The sequence below is a fragment of the Lissotriton vulgaris genome, chromosome 9, assembly GCF_964263255.1.
Source record: "Lissotriton vulgaris chromosome 9, aLisVul1.2, whole genome shotgun sequence".
In the NCBI taxonomy this organism is placed as follows: Eukaryota; Metazoa; Chordata; class Amphibia; order Caudata; family Salamandridae; genus Lissotriton; species Lissotriton vulgaris.
Genome location: NC_141697.1, coordinates 422,525,650 through 422,538,606, shown reverse-complemented (window position 1 = coordinate 422,538,606; position 12,957 = coordinate 422,525,650). Strand labels below are relative to the sequence as shown.

General features: G+C 50.9%; 1 protein-coding gene across 1 annotated transcript in view; it reads left to right on the top strand.

The window, feature by feature from the left end:
- CDC42BPB (CDC42 binding protein kinase beta) overlaps positions 1-12,957 on the top strand; it is a 900,025-nt gene that overhangs the window by 499,542 nt on the left and 387,526 nt on the right. The window contains exon 19 of the mRNA XM_086937841.1: positions 11,248-11,396. Within this exon, the coding sequence (XP_086793967.1) occupies positions 11,248-11,396 (149 nt within the window). The remainder of the gene's footprint in view (positions 1-11,247; positions 11,397-12,957) is intronic.

Below are 12,957 nucleotides of genomic sequence, written 5' to 3'. Positions count from 1 at the left end.
TCCGCCTCAAAAACCTCCTAGTCTGTGCTTTCAGGCCCATGTGACGCCAGTGGGGGGCAGGGTTCGCCATCACAACTTCCACTGGCGCACTGTCACGTCGGATGTGTGGGTGCTGCAAATCGTCCGGAGGGACTACTCCCTCCCCTTCGAGACGACCCCTCCAGCCATGCCACCACAATACCACCGCGTGTCGGAGGATCATTTGCAACTTCTGCAAGAGGAAGTTACGGCCCTCTTGGCCAAGGGGGCCATCGAGCGCGTTCCTGGGCCAGAAGTAGGGTGGGGTTGTTACTCCCACTACTTTCTGGTACCCAAGAAGGGCAAAAGGGGCCTGCGCCCTAACTTGGACCCACGGAACGTCAACTCCTTCCTCCGGAAGGAGAAGTTCAAAATGCTGACATTGGCTCAGGTCTTAGCTGCCCTGGCTCAGGTCTTAGCTGCCCTGGACCCAGGAGACTGGATGGTAGCGTTGGACTTGCAGGACGCTTATTTCCACATCCCCGTCCTGCCGGCCCACCGGCATTACCTGCGCTTCCCGGTAGGCCACGAGCACTTTCAGTTTACCGTGCTCCCCTTCGGCCTTACCAGCGCCCCACGGGTGTTCACGAAAGTGATGGCGGTGGTCGCAGCTCATCTGCGCAGGTTAGGGGTTACAGTCTTCCCCTACCTCGACGACTGGTTGTTGAAGGCTGGCTAGCCCCAGACAGTTGTCAGCCACCTCCAGACAACGGCGGACCTCCTGCACCAGCTGGGGTTTTCCATCAATGTGCCGAAGTCACACCTGTGACCCTCTCAGAAGCTCCTCTTCATCGGAGCGGTCCTCGACTCGGCGCAGTTTCGGGTTTATCCTCCAGAACAGCAGGTCCGGGATATTCAGGCTCTGATTCCAATCTTTCAGCCTTTATCCCGGGTCTCGGTCAGGTTGACGCTGCGGCTTCTGGGGCATCCCGCCAGGTGGTGGATGCGGGCGCTGCAGTGGGACCTGCAGTTTCAGTGGGCCCAGCATCAGAGCAACCTGTCCGACCATGTCCTGATCTCGGAGGGCACTGCGAGACAGCTGGAGTGGTGGCTCACGGACCGCGATTGGGTCAGTGGCAGATCCCTCTCCCTTCCCCAACCGGAGCACGTGGTTGTGACGGACGCGTCCCTCCAGGGCTGGGGAGGCCACATGGGTGAGGCGGAGATCAGAGGCCTCTGGTCTCTGGCAGAGTCCCAGCTCCATATCAACCTTCTGGAGCTGCGGGCGATTCGTCTAGCACTGAAGGCATTCCTACCCTCTGTCCGGGGGGAGTGTAGTGCAGGTGTTCACGGACAACACCACCGCCATGTGGTACTGCAACAAACAGGGCGGGGTGGGGTTGTGGACCGTATGCCAGGAGGCTCTGCGCCTCTGGCAGTGGCTGGAACGTCAGGGCGTTACCCTAATGGCTAAACACCTGGCAGGTTCTTTGAACGCCAGGGCGGACAAGCTCAGCCAAAGGTGCATGATTGATCACGAATGGCGTCTGAACTCGGACGTGGCGCAAGGCCTCTTTCTGCAGTGGGGAGAGCCTTGGTTAGATCTATTCGCCACCGAAGAGAACACGCAATGTCATCAGTTCTGCACGTTGGAATTTCCAAGGCGGCACTCGCTCGGGGACACTTTTCGTCGCGAGTGAAGTTGCGGTCTGTTGTACGCCTTTCCAACTATACCACTTCTGCCCAGAGTGCTGAAGAAAATCAAGCGCCACTGGGCCCAAGTCAACCTTGTGGCTCCGGATTGGGCGCGAAGGTACTGGTATCCGAGCTACTCAGTATGTCAGTCGGTCCCTAGATTCGTCTGCCTCTTCAGGAGGACCTTCTGTCGCAGCAGCAGGGGACGGTCCTCCACCCAAACTTGTCCAGTCTCCATCTCCTTATTTGGAGATTGAGCGGCGACATTTGAGGCCATTTGACTTGCCACCTGAAGTCTGTAATGTCATTCTGGCAGCCAGGCATCCCTCCACAAAGTCGGTATACGCCTGCAGGTGGATTTGTGGCATGGTGCACTGCAAAGGCTGTGGATCCCCTCAATGGCCCTCTGTCTGAGGTTCTCCTCCTCTTCCTTCTTTCTCTTGCCCAGCAGGGCTCTACTCTGGGCACTATCAAGGGCTACCTTTCTGCCCTTTTAGCCTTCTTAAGGCTACCTGATCAGCCTTCTTTGTTCAAGTCCCCTATTGTAAACAGTTTCTTAAAGGGCATCACTCATATGTTTCCTGTTGTTTCTTTCGTGATGGCCCAGTGGGACTTGAACCTGGTTCTAACTTACTTGATGTGCGCTCCCTTTGAGCCGCTTCATAACTGTCCTCTCGGTCTTCTTACACTTAAGACTGCTTTCCTGGTTGCCATCACCTCTGCCAGGTGAGTGAGTGAGCTCCAGGCTCTTTCCTCTAAACCTCCTTTCCTTTTTGTCCATCCGGACAAGGTTGTGTTGCGGACAAAACCCTATTTCCTGCCCAAGGTAGTCACAGCCTTCCACATCGGGCAGTCCATCACCTTGCCCACCTTCTTTGCACCTCCGCATCCCTCGAAAGAGGAAGAGAGGCTCCACCGTCTGGACCCAAAACGTGCGCTCGCTTACTATCTGGATTGCACACGCCAGTTCCGGGTGGATGACAAACTCTTCGTTGGTTACGTGGGCGCTAAAAAAGGGCGGGCGGTGCACAAGTGGACCATCTCTCGGTGGATCGTGCTGTGCATCCAAGCGTGTTACTCCTTGGCTACGAAGGAACCTCCTGTTGGGCTGAGGGCCCACTCCACTCGGGCCACGGCGACTACTACTGCCCTGGACCGAGGACTCCCCATGCAGGACATTTGTCAGGCAGCTACGTGGGCCTCGCTGCACACGTTCGCAAGACACTACTGCCTGGACAGCCAAGTCCGGAGGGATGGCTTCTTTGGCCGTTCCGTCCTCCAGGACTTTCTGGTGTGATTATTGGTTTGCAGACCCACCACCGGGGTTGGTATTGCTGGGGTATCTATTCTAAGGTAAGGAATCTATCACTAACGTGTCTCTTTCAGATGCACAAGTTACTACTTGTGTAACAAAATATTTGTAAGAGACATTAGTTAGTGATAGATTCCTTACCGACCCACCCATCCTCCCCGTTCTGCGAACCGATATCTAGGGTTAAGGTCACCCCCTTTCAGGGCCCTAGTTTCATGGCACCAGTGTTGGTTCTATCATGGCTCTGCGTATCTGGGGCGGAAAAGCTGTGTATAAGAACTGACGTCAGCGCGCGAGGGCGGCGTCCAAGTATTCCGGCGACGTCATTCCGGCACTAACGACGCCGACGACTGACGCGGAGCCGCGGACAATGCCTACCGACTTGCAGGGGTATTGCTACGCAAAAGTTTCCGGATCCAGTCTGACGCCTGGGGATATTCTAAGGTAATGAATCTATCACTAACTAATGTCTCTTACAGATATATCGTTACACAAGTTGTAACTTGTGCTTTTGGAATTGGGTGTGCACTTGATGTGTTTCTTGTCCCGCCGGCTAATACCAATGCCTTGCCTTTGGGATCTTAACGCCGGCTCCTTCGGCTTCCTTCTATAGGCTAGTCTGTTAGGCTCTGGTTGCATCTCTTCAAGTTCCTCTCAAGCTTGGGTTGGTGTACTCATCGTGCGTCATTATGCAGAGAGTGGTCCTTATTCCTCTCTCTCTTTCTTGCCCTGGTATAGGGCTCATGCCGTTCTACCTGTCATTTTTATACGGGAATGCTATTGCGCTATTCTGGCATTTTTAGGATATCGGTTAGCCTGTTATTTCTGCTCTTTCAATCTGCTCTGGCTGCTGTCGGGTTGTTCCGCCACAGCTTTCCCCCCTTTATCCGTCACTCTGTTGCCGGATCGGATGCTTGGTGCTTTCTGTTGTTCTTTCGCAGACCCACCTCCCCTTTGGGGTATGGCTGTGGTATCTATTTTGAGTTAAGGAATCTGCTGCTAGATGTCTCTATCAGATGTACGTGTTGCTTACCTTCGGTAACAATGTATCTGGTAGAGACGTTGTCTAGCAGCAGATTCCTTAATGCCCACCCAGCCTCCCCGTTCTGCGAGGACGTTGTCTAGTGGTGTTCTCCACTGGCCTCTTCAGTTGCCACTGGGTTATCTCCTAGGGGGTTCAGATTGTTCCACTCCCCTGAGTGTTGCCATATACAGTTAGCTTCTGCTGAGGGGCTTCTTTCCTGTTATATGGTGCCTTTGTTTCACAAGGAGGTTCGTTTTCCTCTCCAATTCCCTTCCCTTCCTTCTGTCTTCTCTACTACCTTGGGGTCCTGGTCTCCTCATGGTCATCCTCTTTGAGGATCGGTTGTGCTTTGTTTCCTACCTCTGCTGTTAGAGGGGAAAGGTCAGTCTTTTCATACTTTACTACAATGGACTCTTGTTCTTTCTGTCTTCCCTTCTTAGTGGACGGCACACTTCTACATGGCACTATCAGTCTATTTCTGTCTGTCGAGATGTTCTTCACTGGTTGCAGTCAGGGAAGGGTCTTCGCTTAGCTTGCAGGGCTCTTTCTCATAGCTTCCACTTATATGTGGCCGTGTCTAATTCTGTCTTTTACGATGGTGTCTTCAACCATCCTCCTTCTTTATTCACAGATTGTCATCCCTCGCACACTGTTCCCATACTTTCACAGTTTTTTTGTTCGTTGCTCCACGTTGTGCAGCGGAAAAGTTTCTCAGAAGAAAACTGATGTCAGCGCGCCGGGAGGGACTTATATGACCTCGCTGATCACGTATGTGGACGATGTCAGGGCGGGTTCGTGTGGCGCCGTCCCCCGGCACACAGAGGTGCTTCTGCAAAACAAATGCCGGATCCAGTCTCACGCCTGGAGATATTCTAAGTTAAGGAATCTGCGGCTAGACAACATCTCTACCAGATACATCGTTACAGAAGGTAAGTAACTCGTACATTACTCTACTGCCAAATGCCTCGAAGCAACCTTTGAACATGACAGTCTTTTGTTGATATCAATTGCATGCACTGGCACTTTAAAAATGCGGCAGTGTTGTCATCGCGTCATGTGATCAAGGCCCGCATGGGCTGAAACTCGTCACAGCGCAAAAGAAATTAAAAATAAATAATTCCACAAAAGAAGAGTAGTCCATTCTTTTTTTCCGATTCGTGAAGCAGTGAATCGTCAAGGAAAAGGGAGATATATATATATAATATTGCTAGATATATAGATAGTAGGGAACCCTAGATAGTTTACAAATTTTCAGTGGAGAGCATCTTTTTTGTATGAAGCACTCTGGAACACCGCCGACACTCTAAATCCGCTCTCCACAAATGTGTGTTTTTCCAGCAGAGTTTTTAAGCATTTGATTATCACAATTGTATCTAAACCAAGGTAGGAAATGAACAAAGCCTTTTTCCATTTTTGCAGCAGTTTTTTTAAGCATAGGATTAGCTAGCCCTATCCAGACAGAGCTGAAATGACAAAAGACTTCTATCATTTTAGGCATAGTATTACGGTGTTGGATTAGTAAAATACCATCCAAGCCAACTTGGAAAGAACAAAAGCAGCCTCTGACACGTCTTGATAAATTTCGTCACAGAACCTTTGACATGGAATACATTTACAGCTTGCATTGAAACTGCGAATAGGCAAGGCATTAATGCTATCTGCTATTAAACAAAATGTTTGTATACTTGTTATTTCATCTGATGAAAATTCATTAAGCATATTGAGTTTCAAAAATTCTCAGTGATGGGGCGTGGCTAAGCAGGCCATCATGGCGACGCAGCCTAGAGGAGCTCCGTCCCGCCCGCTAAATATCCAACTGGTATCCTGTCTCCCCGTACTGCCCTGCTGCCTGGAGGAGAGGTAACGTACACCGGACAGAGTAGCAAAGCTCTGGTTGCATTTGCGGAGCGCTGAGGTGCCCCGGGACCGTGAGCAGAGGCCCAGTAGTCTGCGGCCTAGTCCAGGGAGGTGAATCCGGGGCCTCGAGTTTCGCGTCCCCCGGGCCCGGCGCACTGGTGGCGGGTGCGGGGAGCGGAATGAGGACCAGTGGGGCGAGCGCTCCCCAAACAACTTCAGTGGACATCTGAGGCCCCCGGGAGGCTCCGGCTGGTGGTGGGCTGTATGAAAATCAGCGGATTCTCATCTTCCCAGACTACACAAGACTAGTGCAACAACAGGGGCAGTCTTTTATGGCGGCAAAGACGCGCCTTCGGGACCTCAAGCTCCCTTATGCTTTGCTCTATCCTGCCTGCCTGAGTGTGGTGTTCCAATCTCGCACTCACTTTTTTGATACTCTGGAGGAGGTATTTCGATGGACGGATGAGACAGTGAAAGTGAGGGTGCATACCCCGCAGGGCATAGACTCAGATTCTTCGCAGAGTGGGGCTCAGTCGCAAACTGCCCGGGGGTCGCGAAGCAGAGGGAATTGGCGTTCCAGATCCAGGAGGCGCTCCACCTCGGGAGGGGCTGCAGGAGGGACAAAGGATACCCCTGACCCTCCAACAGAGGATCCCTGATCACCTAGCACTCAGGCAGGGGGGACTTTGACATTAATATGATTCTACAGTGATCGGTATTCCTGGGGTGGCACTGTAGACAAGCTCTGGGAGAGAGCCGGGGCTGAAGAGACTTCCCCTTGCTTAGGGATTATTGGGGGGGAATTGGGAGTATGGGCAGTTTGAGGGGGATCCATTGGAGTGTACGGCCTCGGGTCCTACGTTTGGGGCCAGGAGCTGTCTATACCGCAACAGGTACTTCAATGTTTTTTAGGTATGGGGGTGGGAGTTGGGAAATGGGGGGGGGGGGGGGGGGCAGTTTTTAGCTTTGAAGGGGGGGTTTGTCTTGGTGGGGTTGCACAATAGCTGGGGGGGTCTCCTTGGTTCATTTGTATGCACCTCCGTGGCCCATCATCTGGGCATTTCGTTTCCTTGTTTCCGGATGGCAACTACAGAGACTAGGGCTTTAGGGCCCAGAACATCCCTTCGTGTCCTTAGCTGGAATGTGGCAGGCGAAAAGGGAGCACGCAGATATCCTGTTACTGCAGGAAACCCATTTACTAGGCAACAAAACGCTTTGCTTACAGTGGTTTGGCTACCAGCAGGTTTACCATGCGGGTTTTGTTTGAGGATCCCGGGGGAAGGCCATATTGGTGCACTGCAGACTCTCCTATATTCACTCCACACAATGGGTTGATTCGCAGGGCAGGTACATATTTATTAGAGGTATGGTAGGGGAAGAGGCCCTGGTGCTGGGTAGTGTGTATGCCCCACCCCCTTTGCAGTGGCCGTTGGTGGAGAAATTATTTGCAGTATGGGCTGATATTCCTGAGACACCGGCGGTGGTAGGGGGGGATTGGAACAATGCCATAGATGGACTGGTAGATCGATATAGGCCTGGGGGTGGGCGGGCAGCCGGGGCATCCACTAAACTGGGGGACATAGTTCGGAGTTTAGACTGGGTGGACACGTGGCGATATCTACATGCACAGGGGCGGGAATACACATACCTGTCTGAAGTCCACAAATCCTTTTCAAGAATAGATTATATATTTGTCCCTCGAGCAGTTATTGGCAGGGTGGAGTCGGCGGCTATACTGTCGCGGGGGCTCTCGGATCATTCCCCAGTCACCATAGAATTCACTTTAAATAGAGGGCGTCAGCCATTTCGATGGCGCCTCTCTACATGGCATCTTCAAAACGAGGAATATCAGAAACACGTGGGGGAGGCCATAGCACACGTCTTGGTGGAGAATGTTGAATCGGTCACGGATGAGGGGACAGTGTTGGAGGCCCTGAAGCCCTCGCTACGGGGAGTGGACATTGCGTGGTGTGCGGCTGCGCGCCAGCAGCGTAAAGTGGACTTAATCCAGGGCGCAGCAGACATTGAAGCCCTGGAGTGCCGTAGTAGTGTAGATGGAGAGAGTCAGGTGGTGGGGAAACTTCTCTTCGCACAGCAATACTATGCTTCCCTGCTATTGGATGAGGCGCGTCAGGTATGGCTGGCGACGCGCAGCAGGATTTATCAGTGGGGGGATAAGTCGGGAACGATGTTACATCGGCTCTGCCAAAGCACGTTCCAGGTGCAGACCCTACCGGGGATCCTGGATGCTGCTCGGGACCCGATCACAGACCAGAGGGAGCTGGCCGAAAGCTTTGCGACATATTACGCTGATCAGTATGCCCCGAACGAGTGCCTCCCGGCAGACATGGTAGACAAATTCATTGCGGATTTGCCACCACGAGTGGTGACGGATGAGGTGCGTGAGCGCTTCGAGCTCCCGTTGGCGGAGGAAGAGTTGGGAGGGGCTCTGGGAGAGCTTAATACCGGGAAAGCTCCGGGACCCAATGGGTTTCCGAGCGAGTTTTACAAGAAATACCACCTGTAGCTGGGTGTGCATTATAGAGCGGCTTTAGAAGAAGCCAGGGAACGAGGCAGTCTCCCCGCAGATTGGAGACATGATGAGGTGGTGGTGTTCCACAAGCCAGGCAGGCCCCCGGAACAGCATGCGTCATATCGGCCCATATCTCTCCTAAACGTAGAAGCTAAGATTCTAGTTAAGGCACTGGCTAACCGTCTCCTACCCCACATTGCGGGGCTCGTCCATCCGGATCAGGCTGGGTTCATGCCCAATAGGGCCACTAGACAATATTCGCAGGGCCCATGTGGCGGTGGCGACAGTTCGAGAAATCGGGGAGCAAGCGGAACTTCTAGCGGATATAGACAGGGCCTTCAATTCACTGTGCTGGGTCTACCTGTTTGCGCTTCTGCCTCGGCTTAACTTGGGGCCTCGGTTTCTGTCATATTTGCGACTCTTGTACACGGTCCTGTCAGCCTCGGTTAGGGTGGCCGGGGCCATTTCCTCAAAATTTTCCATTGGGCGTGGCACTAGGCAGGGCTGCCCCCTCACGCCGTACCTGTTCGCCCTGGCCATGGAGCCGTTGGCGGCTTGGGTGCGCATAGATGCGCAGCTTCGTGGCTTCGAATGGGAGCGGGCCCATCGTATAGAATTGCACTCTATGCTGATGATGTTATGTTCTTTCTCACAAACCTTAGCAGGTCAGGGCAGCGCATACTTGAGATAATGCAGATATTTGGGGAAACCTCTGGGCTATATCTGAATCCTCGTAAGTCGACCCTATGGGTGTTGGGGGAGCGTTCTGGGGTTGGGGATTGGGCATCCACGCTACAGGTGGCAGTTGGGGGTATAAAGTACTTGGGAGTGTTTGATCTCTGAAGTTCCTACGATCTCCTGGGATCGCAATCTGGTGCCAGTTTGAGATCGGGTCCGGACGGAGATGAAGACGTGGGCCCGAATGCCCCTTACTATTTATGGCAGGTCGGCCATCTTTAAAATGGTGGCCCTTCCCCGGTTGCTCTATCAATTACAGAACCACCCATACCCAATCTCACCCCATTGGTTCCGGCAAGTTGATATTCGGTGCTGGGGCAGTTTTTTTGGGCGTGGGGGGGGGGGGCGGTGCGGGTGGCCCTGCGCACTTGTTCTTTGTCAACATACTGTGGTGGTTTGGCGACCTCCGATATCCTTTCCTACTACCAAGCCTCCCATCTCCTGGTCCTGAATCAATGGTGGTATGGGGATAGGGGGGATCCGGCATACGCCTTGGAACACCATCTTATGGGCCCTAACACTCTGCATACGGTTTTGTATACGGCACAGTTGCGGAAGAAGTTATAGCCGGCCACCCAGGTAGTGTTTCGGATTTGGAGGCAGGCATTACGTCGTATGGGATGGTGGGGCACGTTGACCGTGGAGACCCCATTGTGGCATTATGGGCGTCTGCCTGCTCTGGCGTCACTCCAGGGTTTCAAGGGTTGGGATGATATTGGAATCTCGACACTAGGAACTGTATTGTCAGGAACGACACTTAAATCCTTCCAGGATTTACGCGAAGAGTATGATATGGCCCGGTCCCAATTCTTTAAATATCTGCAATTCAGCCATGCCATTACACCAAGCATGGAGGGCCTTGATTCCCTCTCAGAATTTAGTCCATTAGAGGCCAAGGTCTTTATGGGGCACCTAGGGGATAAAAAGATATCTCGCATATATCAGACATTAGTCACACATTACTCCACAACACTGCTGAAGCTCCGGGAGTCCTGGGAGAGAGATGTGGGGGCACTGGAGGAGGAGGACTGGCGGGAGGCGCTAGCGGCCCCTAGGGGCGCGGCCATAGCAATACGCTTGCGGCTTATCCAATTCAAATACCTGCACAGGGTCTACTTTACAAGAGAGAGATTGTGGCGGGCGGTCCTCATTGCATCCCTAGACTGTCTCCGGTGTGGCAGGGAGGTGGGACGTTGATCCACACGGTGTGGAGTTGTAGCTCACTGGCTAGGTTCTGGAATGGGGTGTGGGATTGTATGTCTGAGGTCCTAGGGTGGGAACTCTCTCGCACACCGCAATTAGGTCTACTACATGTGATGGAGGGGGTGGGGGTAACATGTATAAGAGGCATTTACTACTACTGGGCCTAACGTTGGCCAAAAGAGACGTGGCCCAAGCATGGAAAGATCCCCGAGCTCCCTCTGTTCTTGTGTGGAAGAAGGGGCTTGACTTTTGTATGGGGCTGGAGTAGCCAATCTTTGTGGCCCGAGGATGCCCACGAAAGCATTACAGGATATGGAAGCGATGGGCAGACTACCGGGGCCTGTGGCTGGAGCCTCCGGTGGAACTGGAGGTTGCTCTGGAGGTGGCATAAAGGGGTCAAAATGGAAGGTGTGTATACATTATCAGAACGACGACTGGTTTGTAGGAACTGTGAGACTATGTCGTGCGATCGGGTTGGGTAGGATCCGGGTGGGGGGAGTTGGGGGGACGGGGGGGTTGGAGGGATGGGGAGAGTAAATTTGTTAAGTTTTATATTATTTTTGGACTCAAAATGATGCATAGATTGCCAATTCTTTGATGCTGTGTATTTGATTGGCAGTTAACTCCGGAGTGCGGGGAGCTGCGCTATGTGTACAATCAATCAATAACAATTTGTTTAAAAAAAATATATATATATTGCGCAGCGATAGCCTTTACATTAAGTGGTAAACGGTATTGTATGTTATACTAATATAGTTTGTCGGCTTAGATGAGATGAAGGCAGCTCCTATCAATCAGACTTCTAATACAGGATCATTTTTTACTTTTATTTGAAAATGAATGTTTCAGCATGATTGAAATAGTATTCAAATTGTGTTGCCACGTTAAATGTTTTGCCACTGTTAACTCCTCAAATTTTGGTGACAGGATCCTCTTTGGAAAGTGAGACGAAGTCAGAAGTTGGATATGTCAGCTAGGCTAGAGTTGCAGTCTGCACTTGAAGCAGAAATACGTGCCAAACAATCTATCCAGGAAGAGCTGCGAAGGGTTAAAGATGGAAATCTGTTGTTTGAAAGGTAGGCAATTAATGCAAATGTATTTGTTTTCTTTTGGCTTAAAGCTCTATTTCCTTGTTTAGGGGCATTTGGAATAATTATTGATTTTAACACATTTGCATTGGCATATTTTGTACAGATGTTTATGTTCAGTAGACACATGTTGCTAGTTACAGCGTCCTCAAATGCATTATATATGAATGTGATTTGGGGAAAGCCCGGACTATACTGACCACTGCTCCTGAGATAGTAAATTTAAGTTTGTTTAAAATGTCATCCTTTTATTTTAGTAACTTATTAAACAGAATTTGTAAAGTGTAATTTCACTAATCTAAATTTAGCATTTGTCTCCAAGGTAATTTTTTTGTTTTCTCTGGTTGATTTCCTATAATTTGTAGGGTTGTCTGCAATGATTAAGTAGAACATAAGATATACAAAAATCTTTCCAGACCCAACCACCTTGTGTTCGAATAATTCACAAGATGTAAATCTAGAAAGATTTCAAACTGCAAACATTATTTTCAGGCAAATGTTATTCTGATGCATAATTCTAACTGCAGATTCCTCACCTTGTTAATATACCCAGGCATCAGATTGGATGTGTAAAACGAAAAAAGCAGTGCTCCTGCAATCTGGTAGGTGGTGTTGTCCTTCATAGTGTCGACTCCGTTCCAATCTGGAAGTGACTAGTGGAGTTGCATATAAGCATCACCCAAGCGCATTGATGTTGTTTCCTTTCTTTCCACGCCTTGAGATGTGAATCCAGAACTCAGCTCCTTTTTCACTCTGTTAAGAGGTTTCTCCAAATATTCCACTGTATAGATGAGCATATTACCCCCTAAAATTACAGAGCTTAAACCTTGTAGGGACTATCTCAAACAGATGTCTGTGACTGATCCACACAAGGTGTGCCTCTGGTGGTTGCGTTAGATGCATGAGTCCAAGGCCTGCTACAACTACTCCCAGATGAATCCAAAGGCCATCTGACGTGAAGCTCTATGCGGCAAAGTATTGGAAAACTCAATATAGGTCCCTTTCCAGGTCAAAGTAGAGAGTGCTGACTAACTCCCATACCTGAAGTCGTCCCTGCAGCAGTCACGGTCGAAGTTTTCGAGTAAGTCCAAGAAGAAACAGAAGAAGTCCACGCAGGACTTGGCCCCCCTCCTGACAGTCTTATCTTCCAGAGAAGGCGCAAAGACATAATCGTGCATTGAGATCTTGCTCCCATTCCACTGAGGAGCAAATTCCATCCTTAGTTCTGATGCACCCTGATTTCCCAGATCCATCAGTGATGTTTCAACAGATTAAAGTCTTTCAGTAGTCCATGCTTGCTGCACACCTTTGGTGCTCTTCTGGCACCTTCTGGGCCAAAGAATCCTCAGGGGCCATCATTGGCACCATCTGTGCCCCTAGAACCACATTTGCGTCCTATACTAGCATTGGTGCTGACTTTGGGTCTGTCTCTTGAATGTTGACGCTGATGCCTCCCACATCAGTGTAGGAGCCACACCCCATTGTGTTCACTTCATAACAAATGTTCACAGAAAGAGGGGTGTGTAGAGTACACAATAGACACAACTAA